Below are 25,412 nucleotides of genomic sequence, written 5' to 3' on the forward strand. Positions count from 1 at the left end.
TTGGATCAGAGATGGCGCACAAGTGGTTTCTGTTGTGGCATCCTCATGGGGGGGAGGGGGCAGACCCTGCTGAGGCACAAATCAGCCAGAAAGCAGGGAGGTTCACCCTTTTGCCTGTGCGTGCTCCCATGCATATGTGTGTGTGATCGCTTGTGTGTCCTCCATGGCCTGTGTTTGTGTGTTCTGTATGTCCTTTGTGTGGTGTGAAGGCCTCGGTCCTACAGTGAGTCAACCACCCAGCCTCCACACGCTGACACACACCAGCAGCACCAGTACCATTCTTCACAGAGAGGAGCCTATAATTAGGTGCTAATTTTCTCTGGTTCTACTGTGACATGGTGCTGGGGGCCATGGCAAGGCAAGACAGAGGGAGCGGGTGCATTTGATGAACAGTGGCGAGAGCTCAACTCCGGACCATCTGGCCAAGTGGCTGGCGCTGCCCGCTGCTGCCCATTGCTGACGCTGGGACCAGGGCAGGGCCCACCCACGTCAGTCTGTCGTCCCCGTCCTGCTCCTCCGGACCAGGACCCAGGCGTCTGTCCACCACAACATGTTTATCTGGAGTGGCTGCCAAGTGAATCACAACCGCGTGGAAGATACAGCTTCTCGCTAAGCAGACAGCAGCGATCAAGCAAGCAGAGAGAGAGTGAGGAGGGGAAGGAGAGGGCAAAGATAGTGTGGGAGGAAGAGAGGGAGAACGATGGATTAGTGGAAGAGAATGGGATTAAAAGAATCCAGATGGAAGAATGGGAGACAGACTGGCACACAGACAGAGCAGAAACAGCAACAAGCAAGCAGAAGTACGTTCCTGCTGCAAGTTCATTTAAAACATGCAAATGCATGCGTGCATAGCTTGACCTTAAAAGCAATCATAAATGCTGGACTTAGCAAAATGGGTGATAACTCATTAATTCTGTTCTAAGGGGAGATCAATGGGAGTGTGCTTCTGTCGCTGTTACATCACTCTCATGCTCCATCCTCACCCAATCTCTCTCTTTCTCACTCACATACACACTCTCTCTCTCAGAAATCTCGATAATGTTAAGAGTAAAATGTGTAAAGGCATGCCCCCAAAAGCTTTTGAAGTCTGTGCTCTCGGGGCAAAAATCTCATTCTCTGGTTTGCCCCTATCATGCTGACTCCTGCTCTCCTCTCTCTTTCTCCATCTACTCTGATCCAGCCTCTCTCCTCTCCCTCCCCCTCCCCCCCCTCCCTCTGTTCCCCCAATTTAATTTTTCCCCTCTCTCTCTCTCTCTAAATTCCAATCAATCTAAGCCTCTGCAGATCCAGTGGTTTATTTCTCGTCTCACTTCTTCTGTCACCACAAGCCTTGTCCTCGGGTCTGTTTCGTCTACCTTTGACCTTTATTTATCAATGCAGCCAGTCTGTTCAACTCAGATGGAAATCCCTATAGATTGGGTCAGAAGACACAGACATTTCTTGAAGCAGATGAAAAAAAAAAAAAGGAAAATGTCCATGGCTGAGTGAACAGACAAACAAACAGCTAAACGAATGTTTGCACAAACAAATGGCTGCCCGGCTGGATTAATGAATGGACATGTAGAGAGAGTGGAGGGAGGGATCCTTGTAGGAATTCATCCATTCGGTTTCTATCCGAGCCCTAAGGCCCTGGTATGTAATTGCTTCATGCATAGTTGATACACTGCATAATCAACCAAATACACTAGATTTTTCCTCTGTTTATGTAGAATGCTGTGCTTGCATTTGCAGGCAAAGTTTAGATGCGATGGGAGGCATCTTATGTTGGAAGAGCTCATTCATATCTAAGTGCTCATCGCTCCCCTTTAGAATGGACACATCCACATGGGACCAGTGAAAGGTATGCTGTCCTGTAGATGAATCAGGACTATGTTGTGTTTTATTCATATTGAACAAAGATTAAATATTTATGCCAGAGTGTTGTTGCTATGCATTCTTGTGCGTCTCTTACCTCTCATGTACACAAATCCTCATTACAAATCAGTCAGGACTATGGCCGCAAAATGTTTCCTTTCATGAGGGAGCGTAAAAACAATGCAAATGGATGGAAGGGGTTCTCGTTGGGCGTCAGCAGATTGTGTTCATGCAGCATGCAAATGCATGAAGCATGAAGCTGGTCAGACCTATCTCAACCCAGTACAGGCAAGCTGAACATGCTGCACTATATAGAGAAATGGATTTCTGCTGGTGGAAGCCTCAGACAAGAGATGCATGCCAAAGACTGGCTCAAGCACAAATACACAAGATCACACACATTTTCTTCCACAGACATAGCCACAGTCTTATACTTGACCAGCAATTCGTACTTAGAGGCACACACACTCAGCAGCACCACACACAAAAAGAAACAGCATGATTCAAAATGGTTTGGCTCCATGAGGTGAATGAACAGTAACAGCCCAAGGCAGGAGGAGTGACAGGAAAGAGAGCCTTCCTTTTGTCTGAGAAAGGTGTGCTCACACTTCTTTTGTGGAGCAGCAGGGACATGTCAGGGGCAAAGTCCCCATGTTTCCATCTCTAATTGGAACGCATCCCTCTGTCCTGTGCCTATCACACTAAGGTAGAAGCAGGATGCTGTGCTAATGGACAGCCCCCCTGTGGAGTGCTTGTCCTTGATGTGCCGGGTTGACGGTGGCCCACGCTGAGGGTAGACTGCAGATTAGAGGCAAATCAGAAGATTTGTTTGTCCTCTCCAAGCGGGATGGGACATTCAAGGAGAGGGACCAGCCATGGCTGTGATGGAGTGGGTTGGAGCGGTGCGACAGATGTGTGTTAGTGTGACTGATGTGTTCTGGGTGAACAGGCTGCGCTGGGTCAACGACACCTGGAGAACGAACATAAGCCCGTCCAAGAAACGCATGGGCATACTGATGCCGTGTTTGTTTCGATCAATGTCCAAAAGGCAAACGCCCGAGCCAAAGGTAACTTTTTGTGATAACACCTTTGGTGAAGATTTAGGAGGAGATAACGATGTTGTAATTACCTGTGCTAAATTGGAGATGTGGATGCTCAATGAGCTATAAACAAGGTTACTCTGGTCCCCTTGGGGTAATTGTTTCAAAAGCCTGCAACAGTCTGGTCCAGTGATGGTGAAATTGGAAGGGCCGCTATCCTGTAATTTCTCAGATCATTGAAGCATGTCCTGTGTAAAGGCTGAAACCCAGGCTGATTTGAAATGGAAGCATAACTTTTTGTTCCCTCCTACTGTAAGAGTCAAAGTCGTTGGTCTCAATCAACTTTTAACCCAGAGACGACAGAAGCCTGTGGGTCATTGGGCACCACCTGCACTGTTTTCTACATTTCAGTGATTCAGGCCAATTCCTATTACAGAATGTTTCTCCAGTCATGGCCGCAGAGCTTCTGTAAAAAAAATCATGTTATATCAGAATATGCTCACAGGTGGTTAAATCTGTGTTTCACCGCATACAAATAATCGGTTGAACAAAATCACACCCCATTTTATGCTCCTTGCAGATGGGCCGTCTGTTAATATTACCATAATGGAATTCAGAGCACACTCACAGAAATTCACAAATTCATCACAGCATCAGGCCAAGCTAAATAATGCTCTGGCCCTTGAGCTTTGAAAGGGCGATATGTTTCCAAATATTAGAGCAGATTGACTGTTTATGGCCTAAACAACTGCTGGCCCTAATTGTTGAATCTCAATGCAAGCAGGCAGCATCACATGGAGAGATGTCGTGCCTGTCATGCAGGCTTGACCATAGGATGGACGGGTTATCCCTCTGATCTTGCTGGCTTTCTCCTCAGCCGACATCACACCATGTAATGGTGAAATTCACAGCCACAGCCTTGCTGCTGTGATCTCCCTCTGATATCCAGTCCTTCTTTGCATTTTGTCCTTTGTATCTGACTAGCAGGGCTCACTTTAATGCATGCATCTCAGGGAGAGTCACAGCTAGTTTTATCAAAGTTTGATTATTATACAGTCACCCCTCCTGTTTTGAATGTACCAACAGAACACTGGGCTGTCCGTAAGACTGGAAGATAAGAAGAATCACAATAAATGTGCCGGGAAAATTGATGCTGGGAATGTCATCTTTGACTGCTGTATGAGAAAATGTAATATAATGCATCATCGCTGTGTGCAAAAGTCGCAAGGTGTACATAGATTAAAACGCCCACACTGACGGACACACACACACACATACATGTGCAGGCACGCACGTGCACATCGTCAGGATTGCTTCAAAATGCATGCGTTGCAAGCACTCTGTCTTCTAGACACATACTCCCAGCCGTGATTAATAATGTGTTGCTTACATTATTTAGAATCTTTAAACTAGATGCTTCTTTATTAACATGCATATTACATTATCATGTAGGTTCAGGCCACATTAGTGCCATGTAGGCCCATTTTGTCCCCCATGAATTTAATTAAGCATGTTGTCTTTAGTGTGTGCGGGTTTGCTTCGGGCTGTTCATGAGCACATGATGTCCAGGAATGTCATTACCATTTTATGTACATTGGACATCCCACATCATAGCCATCGAACAGGCTACAAATAGATTTCTCATTACTCAAGAGTGGAAAGATAAAAGTGGGAGGATGGAAAGTTTGACTTATTGAAAAGCCTGGAGGACGAATACGTTGACAGAAATTATCATGGCAGTGATCATCACAGGAAATAAATCACATGACCATAGTTACTGCATTAGATATCACATGGTGACATTTACATAGAAGATATAAGATGATGCTCTGCTTATAAAACCTATCCCCATGGTTCAGTTTGCCATTTTTACGTATTTGTAAAAACAAAAACCTTTTCAACTGAACAATATTTTTGATTTATCTTGGATTGTGCTGTAAAATTTGCAGTTATTAATTATGGGTGGAATGAATACATGAATACAATACAAACAAGTCATTTGTAGTGGAAAGCCCACAGAGAATCAGCACAATTATCAGATTCTGCAGTTCCCTTCAGCTTTATCAAGGTTTTAGCGCCTTTCAGCTCATTGCTTTGGTTTTATGGTTGCAACTTTGACTTGATACATACTCAACACCGAATGACAAGTCAGTGACTTGCTGAGGAACTAACGGAGCATTTAATAGCTGAGGAATCAGATATTTTGCTTAGGAATTGGTGGAGACCAGAGCTGGACTAAAAGCAGAGTCAGTACTGGACTACCAGGTGACTGGGCTCATCATTTCTGTTGTATGCTAATGTTGCTCTGTTGGACGCTTAAGTGACAACTGCTTGCCAACCCATTTTCCATATTAACTAAACAAGGTGGTAATACAGTATATCAGGGCTGTGATTACGTCTTATTCTGCTGCCCCCAAGTGGACAAAAAAATCAATTCCATATTATCTCCATGTCAGAAGAGAGAGAAAAGGTGTCATATTTCATCTTACAGATGCCAGCTACTCCTATTTATCCTGTCATGGCAGTCGACTTTTTAAGACATAATAATATGGATCACGGTGGTAATGTGATGTGGATCAACCTTGAATTTCATTTACAACATCAGAAGCCTCATTGTCATGTGCATATGTTGACCCTCTCCCTATAACCAACATTTAATGGAGGAGGGGTTAGGAAGAGCTTACAATTACGCTATTATTCCCTGTGTGTCCTGTTGGGCTAAATACTTCAAATCCAGCAGAAAAGACACAAATTAATCTGGTTCATTTCAATGGGATAATAAACCCTGTTTAATAAGCATTATATGGAAGTGAGTGGCAGCTTGTCGCTTGGCCTCTAGGTGTGTGTTAGAGAGAAAAAGAAAGGGAACATATGTGCCTGTGTCTTGATGTGTATGCCCCTGTGTGCATGTGTTGTCTGTTTATGTGTTTATGGATTTGTAATTCCAGCGGGGTGTGTGTGTGTGTGTGTGTGTGTGTGTGGGGGGGGGGGGGGTTACATTTTTGTCTGTTGTGATCCAGTCCCAGCTGTGTCTCATTAACTGCTGTCATTTTAATCCTCTTAGTAAAATCCCATAATTTTGTCCATCAACAAAAACATAAGCAACAGGGCAATGATTAAACTACCCAGTTTGAGCCATTCAACACGGAGGAAGCCTCGATAGAGTCAACACTGGTTCATTCACATCCACCCTGGTGTTATGTAAAACAATCACAAGGCCTTTCCTTTAAAATTTCATCGACTACTTGGTGCAAGGCTAAGTTAATCTGGTTTGGACTCTGCAGAATTCTGGGAGCTGAAAGGATTTGCTGTTTGTAGCTTTACTCTGTTCATCTGCAGATTCTCTGGGGAGGATGAGCAGTTCGGTTATGTTACGTATCAATCTGGATTCCTGCAGTCAAATTCCAGTTTTCCCATGTGAATTTATTCGAAAATGTAGATGATTCAGTCTCTGCCTCCCTGTGGCTCGACAGTCCTCTCCCCTCAGTGATGAAAGCTATTTTCTTCTCTTTCCCAACACTGACAGCTGGTGTGTGCTCTTCACCAGCATCACTTCAGCTGAGACCAGCTCTATGTATAGATCGCCGTCATTGAGAAAGCCTATTTCTGTGGCTCTCGCTGCTATGAATTTATGTGCAACATTGTAGCGTGCTTTACTTGCAATGCAATTACCTCTTTCTCACCAAATGAGTCCAATAATGCTGCAATGCGCAAGCTCTTCAGGGTACATAAAATCCAACTTCTTTCGTGATGAGAAACTCAACATGATTGTCCAAATGTCAAGCTGTCCCCCGAGAGGTATTGTAATGTACACAGAGCTTGTGGTTGGTTTTAATTGTGACATTTATGAGATGTGGGAGAGCAACGTTTTTGCTCCCTTTCTCCTGTGCCAAAGCTACCCAGAGGATTCTTTTTTCAACGAGAGTGAATCGTCCATTAATTGTGGGTACAACTGGTGAATCGATCTGTCAGGTAGTATTTTCCCGAGCTGCAAATTAGTTTCCCTGGAAGCTGTTAGACCAGCTATGAGAGGGTTGCAGTGTGTTTCTGCCGAGTGTATGGTAATACCGCATTGTGTTGCCATAGCTTCCCATGATGCCTATAAAGTTCAAATCAACACATTGCAATTACCATCTATCCCTCAGTGTACAGCTGCCTGTAGTGGCTGCCTTCACCAAGAGAGTTAGGACAAGCTTCACTGCTTTATTCTCCCGTATGTCATCCTGGGCTGAAAAACAAGATTAAATTGGTTCTGCTCAACTATTTGCTGTCAGCTAAAAGTAGATGGTTCAGCCTCAGAGAAAAAGGTATCCTGCGAATCTGCGACCAAACACTCACTCAAACAGACAATGGATGTGTGCATCCACATGTGCATGTGGATGCACACGCACAAACTCACACTAAAAAAAACAAATAAACCAAAGAAATTCAAAGGCTGATTCACAAATGCACTAAACCAGCGCTCGCAAAGAGGCGCTTGCACACACTCGTACACAAACATGGAAACACACTCCCGGTAAACACGCGCACAGTAAAACACACAGACCACACAGTCAAACATTAGTGGCGTGTCAGAAGTCTGTCATTTCTTGTTTGGAAGATGTGAAGGCGTAGGCCAGATTTGTGACCTTTGTTGTGACTGTGAGGCGCATTTCTCCCTCTTTGGAGAAGATGATTAATTTCTGTTATTTACATTACTGCCCTGAAGGCTCCTCAATAGGCCTCACACATTTGTCATTTCCACTGCACTGTTTTTCAAATGGAAATGAAATAGAATGTACAGCCTCCTGGGTCTGCCTCGCCAACACTCTTTTAAGCAGAGAAGGCGCAGGAAAAAAACTGTATTTGCTCATAATAAAACAGCCGTGTCAACATGGCGCTGCAGCAGTCACACGGTGCAAAGTCTTTTGGCTCTGGTAAACAGCAAAATAATCTTGAGGGCTATGAGGTGCTACGCTCCCACCATTCCCATACTGCTCTTGCCTAATTAGAGCGCTGATTGGATGGACACAGTCCATAAACCAGCCATAACACTGGTTCAATCCAGCCGAGGATCTGCACTGCTTTTTTAACATTGGTTTATAGCCTGCAGGAACCATGACATCCCCAGATGTCTGTCTGTGTATTCCCACACCCATGCAGTGAGCACACACACACACACACATCTTAGTGAAACACCTAGTGAATTTATGTTCACCCTGTTCGCACTTCCTCTTCTTCCTCTCTCCCAACAGTTCAGGGCTTATTTCTTTCACCTCCTGGGAGTGTGGCGATGGAGTAAAAGAAAAGTGAGAGGAAGAGACACAGAGTTGAAGGGAAAGTGAGAAAGACTTGAAGGTGTCCTGAGAGCACTTTTGCTTTATGGAAAATGCTGCGGCTAATCCTCTGAGTGTCACTGCACTCCCCGAATCCTAAGTAAGAACCTTTTCCTTGCGATAAGTACAGACACTTCCCAAGACATGACTATCTCTGTCATACCCCCACGCTTTCCTTCGCTAACACAGCCTTGAAACAAAACAAAGAACACAAACAATCAACTGCTCGAGTTTGATTCATCATGACCATCATTAGCTTTCTCCAGCAAAATTAGGCTTTTATGCTGTTGGAAGAAAAACAGAAGCACAAAATCACTGTTTTCATCGTTAAGGTCTGCTGAGTTTCCTTAAAATGGTGCGAACGGAACACAGCAGCCACTGATGAGCCATAAATGAGTTATGGTCATTTATGTTAATCGTAGCTGCACACCACACGTACCTCGTTCTATGTAAAACAAACACTTTATTTTCCCAATGAGAAGGGTTGGCATTTGCTCCCTGGGGTTGTATTACTACAGCTGGCCTGCAGCTGTGATCATAACTTAACATCTACATAATGGGCTTGGCCCTCTAAGCAAGCTGACCTGTTAGGACTGGGACTGCTTGACAGCAGTAATTACACATGTGAGCCATTTAAATGAGCATGATTAGCCGGTAACAAGCTGAAAGAGTGAAAGGAGATGATTAGACAACTGCGTGCTGATTCATCGGCCAGTGGGAAAAACCAAACCGCTGCAGGTGAGTGTTTGTGTTACCTTATGCAGTAATAGTGGCTCTAACGATGCTTATGCTCGTGGTGGTAAGTCCAACCGCAATGGGAATCTTAAATCGTAATAAAATGTGGTTTTACTACGCTGATTTAGACACAAGGTGCACCATGGCCTAGTGGAATGGGAGTGCTTTTATGTTGCTGCGTCTGCTCAGGCAGATCAAAAAGTCGAAATCTATTTAATATAAGCAGTTCAGTTCAGGTCTCTTACCTTGTGTTTATTTTAGTCTCTTGTTTAATTTAACCGCAAACTTGTGTTGTCAGCATAGCCCCTGAGCTATGCTCAAAGCCCCAGCATTGCCCTCTGGCCTTTTTTTCCCTTTGCAGATAAAGAAACCCCTGGTCTAGCACATCAAAATATTGCCCTTTATGTGACAGGCTTATTTATAGAACGAAGGATTTATAATTATTTTAGCATCAAAAGGCATGCTGGATTGTGCCATTCTAAAGCTAGTATGTGCAGCTCGCCATCAGAATAACTGACAAGCAGCTCCCGGCACTTCCCTGTGTACTGTGAACGAATTCTGACAGTGTTTTCGTGGGATTTCAATAGTCCACTCTGTTTCCATTTAGATATTCATGCGTTTAAACACGTATTTCATACCTCATAGCCCTCTTTCTACAACCAGCCCCGCCCCCTCCCCACCTTTTCCAGTCAAGGTGGTTGACCGCCCACCAAGAGCGGGGTCCGCATGGAGGTTTCTGCCTGTTAAAGTTTTTCCTTACCACTGTAGCCAAGAGCCTCCTCATAAGGGGATGTTGGGTCTCAGTATATTAATACAGCCAGGACGTGAGATTTTGTTGTGATTTGGTGCTATATAAATAAAATTGACTTGACATTGACTTGGCCTTTGGAATCACTTTTACAGCCAATGCAGGCTCTCCTGCGGGTGCACACATCTTTAATTACTCATGAAACATGCATAAAATCTTTTATGGATCAAATTTTAACACTGTTCCTCAGATCATCTTAAAGGGAGTTGAGTGCATCACAGCAGCAGAGCAAAGTGAAAAAGAGGTAGAGAAAAACAACTTAAATGCTTCGGGTGACTGATCTGCACTCGATGCAGATAGGACCGCAGAGTGTGACTCTGCTGTTCTGTCGCAGGCAAATGAACATGATCAAACATTACATTAAGTAGAACATGACATCAAATTAGACTCAGTGATTAGTGGCCTTAGTATAGGTCAATAATAAAGCAGGACACTTCTTCAGTAAACGCTCACAAATGCACATATCCATGCCCAAACACAAGTTCGATAATGATCCTTCACTCAACTTGAAAAACTTATACAGCAGCAGGCCAGTTCCAGCAGCCATTGCCATTAATAACATATTAACGATGTATGTCTGCTTTGGAATTATAATATTTTTGCAGAGGCTCAATTTGAAATCCATCAAGGGTATGGAGGGCTCATTACTAGTATGTAGCTGTGGAATTATCGGAACAAGGCCCTTCGCTGACTGTCTGTCATTACAAGACTGTCAGATGTGCTTTGGCTAGGGGGGCTGTTAAAGGGAGCACGGGGACTTATCTGCTCAGCTGTAAAATGATTTTCTGTCTCTTCAAGAGATACCAGGAGTGTGTGTGGGGGGGGGTATCAGTGATCTGAGAGTAATTAAGATATGGGCTCACATCACACAAGGGCTTTGCACGTGGGAGACGAGCAGATAAAATTGAACGTGAAATAGTTGAGTTTAAAACGGGGACTTTGATTAATTACAAAACTCCCAAAGGATGGTCCACCCCCTCTTAAATTGAACTGCCATCCAATAGCAGCTGCTCCAGAGCTGATGACCTCAACACCTCCCCTTTATCTTTAATAGGCAGGTTATCTCGTTATTCATTGCAGTGCACCCATTCATTTGCTATATTGCTCTTTCTGCAAGACTGAAATACATCATTATCTTTGTATCAAGCTGTTCCATGTAAAGATTTTCTTTAAAGGGTAAGACAATCGTGTCCTCAATGGAATTCCAATTGGTGTTATGACACAGAGCCTAGCTACACTGGTCTTTTCACCCTCAGTGCATTCACTTGCACCGCTATAGATGCTGATTACAAGGTTTCCTCACTGATACTTTACTCAGAAAATAGTTGCTGATGTCATTCTTAAACCTTCAAAAATTTAAAGGAATACTCTGACATTTTGGGAAATACGTGAGAGAGTTAGATGAGAAGATTGATAGCACATCGGCATCAGTCTTCTCATCTAACTCTTTGCCAGAAAGGGAATGAGTTTATTTCCCAAAATGTCAAGCTATTTCTTTAACTGTCACTGGTGGAAACATCAGCCCCCCCACAGAATTCATGTGATGCTGTGTGCATTCATTTGGTTAAATTCATGATTTCTTGGGCTCAATTCCCCACTGAAAATAATTGTTCATTTATAGTCTGGTGGATTACACAATAAAAGCAGTGGGAAGTGAATGTGGAAATAATGAAATATGCTAAGTGAAGCAGCTTGCACCGGGCTTCCTTTTGGATTGATCACAATATGCATTTCCTGTCATCGCTCCTCTGTCCATATAATATCCTGTGAGTGTGTGGTCTGTGTGCTTTCTAGTAAAGCAGAAATAATTTTACAAAAGCAGCTCAAAGAAGCGTTAGACTAAAGTGCTGATGCTTATCACAGTTTGCTGATATGATGTATTTAGAGAAAGCCCCCCTTCATTTACTCTTCCTCCGAGCTGCGATGCTTAAGATTGATAAAACTCTCAGAGGGAGTAAATTGATTTGCCTCCTCCTAGCAGGGTTAATAGGCCACACTTATATACACCCCACAATGTGTTCAGGTTGCTTTTCAACCCATGTCTCCCTGGGCCTCTAGACTACATCACAAGGTATGTGGTTCAGTGACAAATCTCAGTTCACTGGTTGCTTCACAGAATATGCTATTCGCAGATGACAGACAATTCCTTCATATGGGACTAAGGCACGGACAAAAGAAAAAAAAAGGAGGGGACACAAGACGAGGAGAAACAAATTTTGCAGTCCAGATAAAGGGGAGGTGGAAGAGCAGTGTGCTGTGCCTTCATGATGATATTTCACCCTGAACAAACAAGCTGAGCCTCACAGAGAGAGGAAAGCATCGATCTACCCAGCTCCAATCATAATACATCCACTTTTCCCCAAGTTTACTTTCTGGCATTCTATCAGGACTTTATAAATTATTTTGGGTGACAAATCGATCTGTTGCTTTGCCCCCTCTGTCTGCTGAGTGAGGGGGAACTTGTAATTGCAAGCAGTGTGTGTGTGCGGTTTATGTAAATGTGTCTGTGCATGTGTGTGTGTGTGTGTGTGTGTGGATCATGCTCGCGTGATTGTTTGTGTGTCGTCTGCTTTGGAGGCATCATCTGCCATCTGGCCTCAAAGTACAGGGGCCACATGGTGGGAAAGCAAATGTCAGTGGTCAGGCCAGCCAATGCCAAGTCCCGACAAATGACGTCAGGAGAAGCCCACACTGTCACTGCCCAAACAAACAACCCTGCCACCGAGTCCGATCCCCTCCTGACCCCTTGCCTCTCTGTAGGTTGCTTGTAATGATGAGGATGGTGATCAAGGAATTAAAACTTATCCTAGCGTAGCATTGAGTGACAGTTCCTCTGGAGAAGCACCGAATGCATAAAAACAAGCATAATATATCTTTAGGGATTAGAGAGAAGTTTAGGGAGTGAGGAAAAAGCATTGAATGGGTTCAACATTTGGGTATTTGTGGACTGTCATCCCAGTCAGATCATCTAAAAAGACACAACAGACTCAACAGAAATCAGATCCAAAACAATGATTGAATATCCCAGTCTGTGCCAAACGCATTAAAGCAAATGACATTTAAGTATCAACCAGCTGAAATGGTGATGAAATTCTGAACACAATCCAGTGAGACAGCATCTCACATCTGCCAAACAAATACGATTCCAATGCAGATGTTGATTAGATAATATTTTTTCTATCTTGGACGCAGTCCAGCGTGCTCAAGCATAACCGTCATTTGAATCTACGTGCACCAGTGATGGGGAATGAACTCTGAATGTGCTGGTTATTCTCTGTTCTGATCCTGAGCTGAACTTTACATCTAATTTCTATCTCTTCATAGCCATCACTTCAGTGCACAGGAGCAGCAGCAGCAGCATAAAGGTTTCAACACTTGCCACAGCTTCATTTCAATTTGAGGCTGCGGCTGCACAGACAGTGTGAACCTGTTAAAAGCCTTTTGTTTGGATGTTCACATAGCATCTGCTCAGCAACACTGCAGTGGGGACCGTGTTCAACAGATGAGGCGGGTAAACAATGCAATGTCCTTGGAAAAGAATTACTATTTCAATGACGGTTTGCCAGTTGGGTGCCGTGGTGTCTTTGGTTTTTAATTACACACTGTGAGACAAACACACATCTGTATTTTTATCCTGCACTGCTACAAGGCCACAAGAAATACTACAGAGTTGAAACTGACAAAGGCAAGGTGAGAGAAAGACTGATTCGGTTTTGTTTCATGGCCGTGCTTTACATTTTTCAGCTGATGTGCCCATGTGCAGCAGTAGTTAAGGGACTCACGGCTGATCTTGCAGTGATATACTGAGCTCGAGGTGTTCTGAAAGCCCCAGACACATGCTGCAGTGTATGTGCTTTAGCTATAGGCACAAGCACTCACAGTGACAGACAACTCTCTTTTTCTCCTAATCCCTTCTACACCTCTTCACCAGATGACAAGAGCTACTTTCCCTATAGACACAGTGAAAAGGAGCTAGGTGAAAAACAATTAAAAACGTGCTAGTGGGTGGAACACTTATCCCCATCTCACTGTTTCCCAACCAGAATGTACCGTGTATCAGCGATAGAATGATTTAAGGAGTAAGACCATATCTAAACAGCAATTTAAATAGCTCATAATGGTGCTAGCTATGTAGGTTTTAACATGTTTGGTTGTCTCAAATGGCAGCAGAAAGTGAAGTTACAAAACTTAACATGTCTTGAATGACTGAAAATGTAGGTAGCATTACAAGTGAACCACACAAATCCATCTGGCTTATTTGTGGCTTTCTGGCAACCAGCAGTTGTTAAATTACAGATTATTCCAGCAATCCTGAAGGGGATAAACCTAGTCATACATTCCTCAGGCGCAAACATTGGCCTCCCCTTCCCTGCAGTACATATAGCACACACTCACACAGAAGAACACACATCTAAATAGCTTCACACATGACTGCATGCATGTGTACACACACAGATATAGAGGCACAGACGCAAACACACCAGCTGCCATATGCAATAAAGAAGCAAGAAGACCTACTCTATTTTACACATCCGCAGGGGGTCAATAACTCATTAGAAAGGCAGCGGCAGCTGAGGGAGATGACGTGGTTGGAGATGGGCTGTGTGGCTGTGGGCTGTTCACCTGAGGATATCAGCATGTCATTGTGCCCAGAGGTCATGAGGACGATTCATGACTTCATTAGCAGCATGTCATAAAACATGCCAGGGTGTTTCCAGGCCTGAAATGGGGTACTACGTGTAATTTGCCTGTTTTATTCATCTCTAACCTTCTTCTCCCTTTCTGGAATTTTTACTGCTCATCCCATTGGCCTTTTATTTATTACCCCTTTGTCTCTTGTCATGAACTTTGCATCTTGTTGAAATGCTCCATAAAAGTAAAGCTTATTATGAGATTAAACTGGACCTTCGTCCCACTACCAAGCCACTGCAGAACTCTGAGCCTATATGATTGTCTTTAAAGGCGCTGTAGGCATAGAAGCAAATATTAGTACTGTATATGATTCATTCTGTTCACATGTTATTTCTGGCCTCAACGTACGAAATTGCTTCAATAGTTTCAAATGTTTAGAGTTTCTCTTTTGATGACCCGAATCAAATGGCGGCTGCCCTTTCACTTCTTCCTTAACAAGCCCTGGCACGTCTCCAGTGAAGGGGACTCATCTGTTTAATCGTCTCAATCACTGAGCTGGACCTGACTAAATATAGAATACAGAAAACAGGCCGCAGTGTGGACTGCACTCGTCTACCACATGGACAGACTGTTGCTGTCAGTGGATCAAATGCAAAAAGATGGCTTTGTGTGTGTGAGCCTACATGGATGTCTAAAGGACTGTCAGTGTGTGTGTGTGTGTGTGTGTTTGTTTTGGGTGCGTGCCTTTGCGTTACAACACTGAACACACTTAAAGACCTGTTTTCCAAATGTATCCTGTTACACAACCTAATCCCAAAGGCTTCAGCGTCACTTCAGTGGTAAAAGTTCAAAACGTCAGCTGGTTCTATCTGGCTCGACAGGACGAGAGTCTGGTTATGTATTATCATTACTGAAAGCCACCGTGAACCGAAACGTCTGCATGCTTTTTGAGATTTGCGTGTTTATTGCAGATCAATGGTTTCCATCCTTGAGCTGACGTTCATCCAAAAATACCACAAAATGCTGAATGAGTTGTTCAACCTTGTTGAGGACACATGCTAATTACTTGATCCAAAGAGTAAATCCATAAACACACAGACGATGTAATTAAATCATCTGCACAGCTCTGTGTCAACATCAATCATCTGAAATGACCTTGGAACTTCTTGAGATGGAGCGTGTTCATAAAATGAAGTCCTACACAGGTGGTATCTGTTGGTACGGTACTGTGATAAAGCTGTGGTTTCATTGACTGGAATATGTTATAACTATTTAGGGAATTTACACACCAAAGGCAAATGGATAAGTGCAGCCCAAAAGATGAAAAAAGTCATATATTTTCACTTTGTCACAAACCCATAATCATTTTATGAAACAAATATCACCATGTTTTGTTTGAAATATCAGAATTTCAGAACACTTGCTTTTCTTTGCTTTGCTGAAATTACAGGGTATGTAAATTCTAAATAGCCACTTTGTCTACCTTTTAAATTAAAACACAGTGGCTATCTGTGCTTTGACAGGCGTGCAGCTACTCTGGCATCGAACTCAGCCGGGACGCCTGCGTTTGGTGCCATTTGGCAACTACTGGAATATTTAAATGCCCTGATGAATACATCGCCTCTGGGCCTGACTGCTCAAACTGAACACTGAGTGTGCTCTGACACGCTCAGCATACACTAATGGGACTTCTGACAGTCCTGTGCATTCATCCTACAAAAACTTAGCATTGTGCCAGAGGGAACCAGAGGCTGAGTGTGAATGTAATGCTCTGAAGATCTGGAAAACAAAAGGCCACAGGACTGACTGGTCCACCATCAACTGTGTTTATCAGCAGTTGCTTATAACCGTCCATGAACAAGACAGCAGGCCGCTTCCTTCTCACTTGTTGCAAATGACAGTGCAGTAGTTTGTCTAAGAGCAACAGCTGTGTAAATGTTCATAAGAGAATGAACCTACGCCTGACTTCGGCTGGGATTCTGGGTTAATGGTCAGAGAGAGAGAGAGACAGACAGAGGGAGGCTGTCCATTTTCTAGAAGCTCAGCAGCTGTGTGTACTTAAGCATGACTTTGAACCCCTGCGTGCTGAGCTGAAGCTGAAGAAGATCTACAGCTAACTGACTACAGTAAAACAAGCCAGTAAACGCACACAGAGGCGAGAGAAAGTGACGCCTGCAGAGACGCTGAAAGCTCTGGTGCTGTCCGTGGTGCTGAAGTAAATAAATAAATAAATAAATAAAAATGGTTAAAACGTGACCTGAATCTGTTCCAGCCTGAGCGGGAACGTGCTCTTTATGTCTTAACGCGTGGCTCTGAAGCCAAATGTGTTCCACCCCTCAACACATGCTTCACAGTGGACGCAGCTGTCTCGAATCCCCTTCAGAGATGCCGGTGTTGTGCTATGGAGCACAAGAGACATTTCATTGATTATGCTTATTTTGGAAAATGTCAGTAGAGCAGTGTAGTCCAATGATGTTGACCTTTTAAGCTGTGTAACTCCGTTGAACAGCATCACAGAACGATGCAATCCAAGAAACAATATTGATCACGATTTGTTGCAGATGTGAAATCCGTATATTTATTTTTCTTAAGGGAAAAAAAGAGCACAGATAAGCCTGAATATTACAGTCGCTAAATTTAGCCAAAAACCATGCGCATGGCATCCTGGAAGACTTTTAATTTAAGTTTTTATTTTCGGTATTTGGGCTTTTCCGAAAGAAAGAAAGAAGAGGGGACAAAAAACTTCAAAGGACTTTGTGCATCAACGTGGCCAAAATTCACACAAAACAAGCCACGTTATTTAAGAAATTCCATTATATTCATTCACGGTATCGTGCACGATATTAAACACTCGGGGTGGGTAAAATGATCAGGGTTCACGTTGTGCAAGCGGGAGGAAACGCACACATATACAAGCGTTAACTTGAGGGCTTGGAGATGCCGCCTACTTAGACTACCATTACGCATTGATTAGTCCCCCCCCCCAAGAGTGAAGCAGCAGAGGAATTTCTGGGTGCAGATAGGACCACTCCTCTCTCTGCATATGATTTTCTCTCCTCTCTCCACAGTCGGGGCTCGGTGTTGAGGAGGGGGGAGGGTGGTCTTGCAGTCGACGAGAGGAACAGGAGTTTATTGAGGAGTAGCTGCAGCGGGAGGGAAAAACGCATGCAACTGAGCACCGCTGCCTGGCGGATGGAAGAAGAGAGCAAAAAGGAAAGATCGCGCTCGGACGAATGACCACTCTCTACTGAGAAAACTGCCGCTTGAATTGTTTAACTTGTTGATGCGACGTTATTCTACTGTTTTTTCCTCTGTCGTCTGGCTGCAGTGACAGATAGATGGGAGGCGGAATCGCAAGTATTCTCTTCCGAGGATAGGTATTTTATTAAACTGAGCGTGGATGCAGTTTAAAGAGCAGCCTTACCTAAGGTGGGTGGTTTTTTTCCGTTACTGAGATTTTCAGATTCAAAAGAAAAATCTATTCCTGCTTATTGACGCGAAACGCTTTCGGAACCCAATTCATATTTTGCCGCAAAGTGGGCTTCCATAACTGAACAATTAGACTGAGGAAAAAGGCTTGAGAGAGATACTCAACAGTGCTATGCGCAGTATCAGTATAAGTGGAAGGGGTTGTGTGTTTTCTTATCACATTCTGTTAAGCCCTGGTGCCTCAGAACCCTAACCATCAGTGTCTCTGTTCGCTGTTCCTCCTGCAGATGCAATTCATCTCTGAGCCATAGCACTGTGATAACTGGAGCAGGGTTGTATTAAACACTATAGGTCAGCATGGCAGCAGGTGTAGCGGCATGGCTCCCATTCGCCCGAGCGGCGGCCATAGGATGGATGCCCGTGGCGACCACCCCGATGCCCATCCCGCCCCAAGACAAGAAAAAAGGCCAGGACGGACTCATCATCCTCAACGTGAGTGGGACCAAGTTTCAGACGTGGCGAACCACTTTGGAGAGGTACCCGGACACTTTGCTGGGGAGCACGGAGAGAGACTTCTTTTTCCACGAGGAGACAAACGAGTACTTTTTCGACCGCGACCCTGACATCTTTAGACATATCCTCAATTTTTACCGCACAGGGAAACTACACTATCCGCGCCAAGAATGCATATCTGCGTACGACGAGGAGCTCGCTTTCTTTGGTATAATCCCCGAGATCATTGGGGACTGCTGTTATGAGGAGTACAAGGACCGGAGGCGCGAAAATGCCGAGAGGCTTCAAGACGACGAGGAGATGGACATGAACAATGACGTCACGCCGGTGAACCTCACTTACCGGGAGTACCTGTGGCGGGCTTTTGAAAACCCTCACACCAGCACCTTAGCTCTGGTCTTCTACTATGTCACTGGCTTCTTTATTGCCATATCAGTGATGGCCAATGTGGTGGAGACGGTCCCGTGTGGGACTTTGCCCAACAGGTCGAAGGAGATTTCCTGTGGAGACCGTTACGCGCTGGCTTTCTTTTGTTTAGACACTGCGTGCGTTATGATATTCACTGTTGAATATCTCCTCCGTTTAATCGCTGCCCCCAGCCGCTACAAGTTCATGAAAAGTGTGATGAGCGTCATTGACGTGGTCGCCATCATGCCTTACTACATCGGCCTGGTCATGACCGACAATGACCAGGTGAGCGGTGCTTTCGTCACGCTGAGAGTCTTCCGGGTCTTTCGGATTTTCAAGTTCTCCCGGCACTCCGCGGGGCTGCGCATCCTGGGCTACACCTTGAAGAGCTGCGCTTCCGAGCTGGGCTTCCTACTGTTCTCCCTCACCATGGCCATCATTATCTTTGCAACGGTCATGTTTTATGCGGAAAAAGGCTCCACAGCCAGCAAGTTCACCAGTATCCCCGCAGCGTTTTGGTACACCATTGTCACCATGACAACACTCGGGTAGGTGGCTGCATTTAAGTCCATAAAACCTTTAAACCCTTCTCAACTCACCATACATCACGGCTTTAGGGCGCCCATTGCCTTTGTGAAACAGTTTTAATTTTTTAACGAAACACCAAACAAGTATTTTAATGCTTAATTATAATAACCCGTCCATTGCTCGGTCTTTCTTTCCATTTTTATTCCTCTGGAGTAGTTAAATTAGCTTGAAGGGCGACACAGAGCCTAATTAGCAAAAATGTTAGGCCACCGTTTGAGCTAATTGTCATGTGGCCACAGGTGTGCATTTGTTGGGCATATTAACGGCCTCGAGCGCCGCTCAGCCAATACGAGGGCAGGGGCGATCTGATTTATAGAGGCGTTTATGCTCCATTCACTGCCTATTAATGAGCTCGCACCTCATAAGCAGCCCTTATCTGGAGGTTAGGCCTCGTCCCCGCCTGTTTTCAAGGGTCTTTATTGGATGCACTCTTTTGGAAAGGTTAACGCAATGGACACGAACGTTGTGGCCAATCAGCAGACGGCGTTGGAGGTCTTTTATTTCAATGCCACCTTACAGGAGAGCTCTTGGGACCAAAGAGGAAAAAGGCTCCTGACTGGCCAGGATCCTGCATGCAACATTTACAGGCCATACAGAGGCACGAGTGATTAAATTAGAGGCAAAGTAGTTTACAAAATGTACACACGCACACACACACACACACCTTTCCTCTGCCTACACCACCTCTACACTGTTTCTTTCAGCTTCTCTCTCCTCCTTTAACGAGGTACAGTAAATATTTTGATGCTAATTTCATGCTCATGAACAACGTCAGCTGTACTTTGTGTTGATGTAGCATACAATAATTAAACCGCTTAAGACGATTACATCAAATTAATTTGTATTGATGTGCGCACTCAACCGCTCAGCTGTTCGGCGTGGGTTATTATTATTATTATTATTATTATTGTTTTTCAAATCATTATTACTATTGTTATATATTATTATTATTATCACCATTATTCGCTGCAGATCAGCATTCTGGGCATTGTGCGCTTTCCAAGGTGCTGAAAAGTTGTGTCAATGAGCCGATTGGTTGGTTTGGTTTTTATCTGGTCAAATTCACGAAGTGAATCTGGCGTTTTTGTTTTTGTTTTTGTTTTTTGGCCGCCTCAAACGCCTTTTAAAGCTAAGCTTACAGTACGAAATATTAATTAGGCCATTTCTAATTCGTATGTAAAAATATCCCGGTTGATTCTTTACTCACTGCTGCACGCATGAGCCTGAACAGCCGCTCAGCCAGTCCTCACGCCCTTCTCCTCCTCGGTGCTGACACAGAAATGAGGTCTTGTTGAAATAATGTTGTCTTTTAATTTCAGAGTCATAACATCACAGATCAAACAGTGCAAAACAAATTGCCACTGGCTGTGTATGCTTGTGTGTGCCTGTGTGTATGTGTGTGTGTGTGTAGGTGTACATATGTGTGTAAGTGCTTAAGATGTGGCACGATTGTGCGAATATAAAGTTGAGATGTGGACGTGTGTATTATTTTTGGTTTTACTAATGCAGAAATGTTCACGCGTCACACAAACAGGCTGAACTGCATGCTTGACTTTTCACGTGTTCGATAGCGATCCGCCTTGTTTTTGTCTGTCCTCTTATCTGCATTGATGCAGCCTCTCTGCACCTGGTTACCCACAGGTGCTGCAGGCAGCATATGTTATATTCACAGTTATCGTAATCATTATTGTTATTTATTGTCCCTACGCCGGCCTCTCTCTATCTGCAGTCATGCTGAGGATGACACAGAGTTAGCGGGTTTCCTGTCTACTTAATGGCATACAGAGCTTCCCCCTGCACTCACTCAATACCAGTCGAACTACCACTCACCCTTGAAATGACCAATGAGTGCATGATTAGTGATATGCACAATGTGGTGATTGAAGCTGCCACCTCAGACGTGATGCTGCATCGGCCATGCTTTCCATTCAGACTCAAAGCGCAGGTGAAAGATGAGTTGTGCCGAGGGGGTGCATTATTTATCTATGGGGGAGTAACAAAGATATTGCTGCATTGAGCTTGGAATCCCCTTTGTGTTACTTAAAATGGCTTTGAAAAAGAGGTTCTGCCACACAAGAACAAAACTGAAATGTCCTTCATAATGGGGATGTTTCTGTCAGTCCATTGTGAACCATGACAGCCTGCCTGACAGATTTGCAACCTGATCTGAAGCCTTGCAATGGTGCAGAATGCTGCATGGTGGACCAACTGGAGGAGATGCTGAATACCCGTCGCTGAAAGGCAGTCAGCTTTATCTCACGATCCATCAATGTCTTGTGGTGTACTTAAAAAAAAAACCAAACAAACAAGAAAACATATCTCACAAAACTCTACACTAGAGCTGAATTGTGATTGTCACTGTCTCCCGAATCCACTGAGGTGAGGAAAATATCTGTTGTACTCTCCTCCAGTAACCTTCAAATGCTTATCTGATCAGGGGAAATGAGGTATTCTGATGGTTTGTTTCGGATCTCAGCATGCAGAAAAATTGATCCATGGCCAACAAATAGTTATTTAAGTCAGATATGAATGGGATAGTCGTTTTATTCGGTTGCAAATAAGCTCTTTAAAGACTAGCGGGGGCGCTACTGGCTGGAACCTCCATTTGAAGCGTTTGATTTCATTCTGATAGTCAATGATGCTTTATGGCCGCATGCTATCGTGGCGCCTTTCCACTACATATATTTTCAATTTCCCTGACTCACACCCTGTGGATGTAAAGACAGTGGCGTGCGTTCTGTCCCCCGCTGATGGCCCATTGATTGTGCTTAAGCAGACGTGCAGACATTGGGAGAGCAGGGGCTCCTGTTCAGAGGCACTTGGCAGGCAGCCTGAATGAAAGGGACGGGTGCCTGGAGACCAGCGGAGAATCAATAGCACTGTGCAGCTGTGTGTCACACCTCTGTGTGTCTACAGCTCTGTGCCACCAAACACAGGACAAGACCCACTTATCCCTCCTTATATTGAGCCTAATCTCTGTGGCTGCTTTCGGATACCCGACAAAGAGGAATCTGCCTCTGTCAGAATACTCCTGCCATGATCTTCAAGAACTGGGTGACTGCGTGTAAGATAGGAGATTTTTATCTAAGGTATTGTGTGGTGCAGTATCTTTGAAAACTGCACTACGGTCTGAGAGTGTAATTTTGTGACTTGATTTAATATTTTCCATTTAAAGCAGCGTTAGATTCCAATATAGAGATAGCGTTGCACTTTGTTAGTCTGGAATCAGATGTTGCAGTGTTTTCCTGCTCTTTTTTTCACTAGATGATCCACACAGTCAGGGTGAATTAGCTGCAGAGGGAGTTTTTGGTGCTTCAGATCTTTTAAGTGATTTAAGGTGTAATGGAGTGCACTGCTGAGAGCAGCTGTGAAAACGGTGGAAGTCAAGCGCAACCCACAAGGGAAGAGGAGTGGGGAGGACAGGGTTTAGCCTGGCAGACACGTACCTCTGGACACAAACAGACATTACCTTTGATAGACATAACAGGCCTTAGCTTCCGACACAAACATTTTTTAAATCGCACATGCTTTTCTCTCAGTCTCAGCCACTGCCTCCAGTATACTAGAGGAATTAACATTCTAATTACCGATTTGTTGTCGGTGTATGTGTTGTCCTACGGTGCAACAAATGCAGCTGTATGTTGTAGTTACTCATCAAATGCAGAATTTATCACCGTGTCGTTTGTCGGTGCTACAGCTCCACCCACCAAATACGAGTGGAAAGGCTTGACAAGTGAGCCCTATAAACCTCTCAGGATAGGATTTATAAGACAGGGGTGGCAAGGTTAACAGACACGGGGGTCACTGTAGGGCCCATAAACCACCAGAACTATAACCATTATCATGCTTGCCAGTTTTGACACCTCAACCCCACGGCAATCAAAGCCTACAATGCAAAGCATTAACTTTGTGGTTCAGTGTGGTGCAGAGCGAAATGTTTTGAAGTCCAAACCCGTGACTGTATGTCAAATGTAATTTAAATATACAGGAAGAATCTGGAGGGCCTTTTTACTGTATCTGTACCCAAGAGATAACAAATGCAGTCTTGATGATATAGCACTCATGTGGTTGGATAAGTTGCCATGCCCCTGGCAGGCAATGCAGAGGATTTTCACTCTTTTTTATCTTTTCTTTTTTTTTTTGTTCAACTGAGCACGACAGTCAGTGAGAACATTTGGTGTGTTTGATTATGTACTGCAATGGGTGTAATTTTTGTGTTCAGTAGAATACATTACACCACTTGGCATTGTGTATGTTATGCACATTATGAAAATCAGCAATCCATTATGAGCGATGTGATGTATTACAGTGTAAAGCAGAAGCGGCTGATGTGAGATGTGTAGGCTGCCATTAGCCTGTAAGCTCGCAGCGCTCCTCCAGGTGCTTTATTGGGGAGGAGAGGTGATGCTAATACGAGGCTGGTATAATAGTCCTGAAGTGACAGGTGACTTAATGAGGGGAACCTGGCACTGAAATGTGTTCTGTTCTCGAGCTCCTTTCTGCCCATGCAAATGACTGTGAAATGGGGGAGTGAGAGTGAGGGACTGGAAACACTCAGCCGTCTTCATTGGAGATTAAGATCATTGTGAAAGACAGAATCTGTGGGAAAAAAAACAAAACAGGGATGCTTTTTTTTTTTTGTTGAGCTGAAAATACGCAAGCCCTTGCATTTTTTTTTTTTTTTTATTATTCTCTTTGTTTTCATCACACTGGAACAATTTCACACTCACAGCCAGAGATTTAAAAAGGGTGTTGAGGAGGTGTGAGCTCAATGATTGATTAACGTTTTATAGGCATTCATATATTACAGATTTATCACATCATATTTATGTACTTTGATAGGTAGAAACTTCAAAGACTTTCATTTGTACCATAAATTGCATTTTAATGAGCGTTCATATGTATTTTTATTGAATAATACAATGTCAAAAAGAAATTTGCGGTCAGTCAACCCTGAACTGAAAAACAGATTGTGGCCAGCTGGTAGGTTGATGTGAGGATACTGTGTGTGTGAACTGACTCTAAAAGAAGGCATGCGTCACTGCGGATGGTCAGATTGATAAATAATCTATATGGCAAGGACAAAATGGCTGTCCTTCCATTTGATTCGATTTCTTTGACAACCCGTCTTCGAGACAGCGCCAATAACACTCATTCCATGTGGGGGGTTTTCATTAATTCACTTTGAATGTGCTGCATTAAGCAGGGAAATAGACTAGCATGTTCTGCACTTGGGCCTGGGCAACGTAGTGTGAGGACATAAAATATGGCATCAGTGTGTGTTTTTTTTTTTTCACACTGCTCAGCATTTTCATCCTCTTTGTATTGCAAGCAACGTCAAAGATTAATGGAATTTTCCAGAACAAGATTAAAGTTACTCAGAATGAATGCAGCATCACTGCATTAGGAAATAAGGAGATATGTGAGAAAACACATCACCTCAATTTCTTTGTTGTTAGAAGGCTTTGCTCTGCCCGACTCCTTCCTCCAATCCAATCTAACAGCCCAGAAACCCTGACCCAGCTTGAGTGAATGAACGAAATTGGGGAATATTTCTTATTATGTGATTATTGTCCTGCCCTGATAGTTGATATGCTGTAAAAGATATATCGGATGTAGTGTACGCCATGAGATCACTGCATTAAATGGTGTGCAAATGATAAACCCAAGCCTAACAGCTATCTCCTCCTCTTGTGCTGCATGGCTTATTTACATACTCAGCATTTACATACAGATGAAAATGGCTTGTCTGGTCATGGAGATTGGTATGCAGACACACATAATGCCTCCTCATCACTTTGTTGGAACGTACAACAGTATTCAAAGTGGACTCTCTTAGTATTAGATCCATGCAATTATCATGTCACAAGAAGCATGTTCTACAAAGAAATATACAAGATTTTAGGATAGTTGTTGTTACTCTGCCACTATTGACCAAAGAGCATACTGTGTAGCTATTTGCATTAGGGCTGAACAACACCACAACATTTGGTTTCGATCCAGTACCAAGTAATACCAGGCGCAGAATCGATCCGAGACCTTTCGTTATTAAAGATAGTAATGTACAGTAATATCATGCAGTTATGATTT

The 25,412-nt window shown here is 43.8% G+C and overlaps 1 protein-coding gene across 2 annotated transcripts in view; it reads left to right on the forward strand.

Annotated features, from left to right (window-relative positions):
* Positions 1-17,224: 17,224 nt before the first annotated feature.
* LOC124062429 (potassium voltage-gated channel subfamily D member 2-like) overlaps positions 17,225-25,412 on the forward strand; it is a 32,555-nt gene continuing 24,367 nt past the window's right edge. The window contains exons 1-2 of one of the 2 annotated variants that reach the window (XM_046395186.1): positions 17,225-17,813; positions 18,101-19,282. In XM_046395186.1, coding sequence (XP_046251142.1) covers positions 18,171-19,282 — 1,112 coding nt within the window. In that variant the 5' untranslated portion in view covers positions 17,225-17,813; positions 18,101-18,170. The remainder of the gene's footprint in view (positions 17,814-18,100; positions 19,283-25,412) is intronic. The other variant, XM_046395187.1, reaches the window with a different exon arrangement.

This window comes from Scatophagus argus, chromosome 7 (assembly GCF_020382885.2).
Source record: "Scatophagus argus isolate fScaArg1 chromosome 7, fScaArg1.pri, whole genome shotgun sequence".
NCBI lineage: Eukaryota > Metazoa > Chordata > Actinopteri > Scatophagidae > Scatophagus > Scatophagus argus.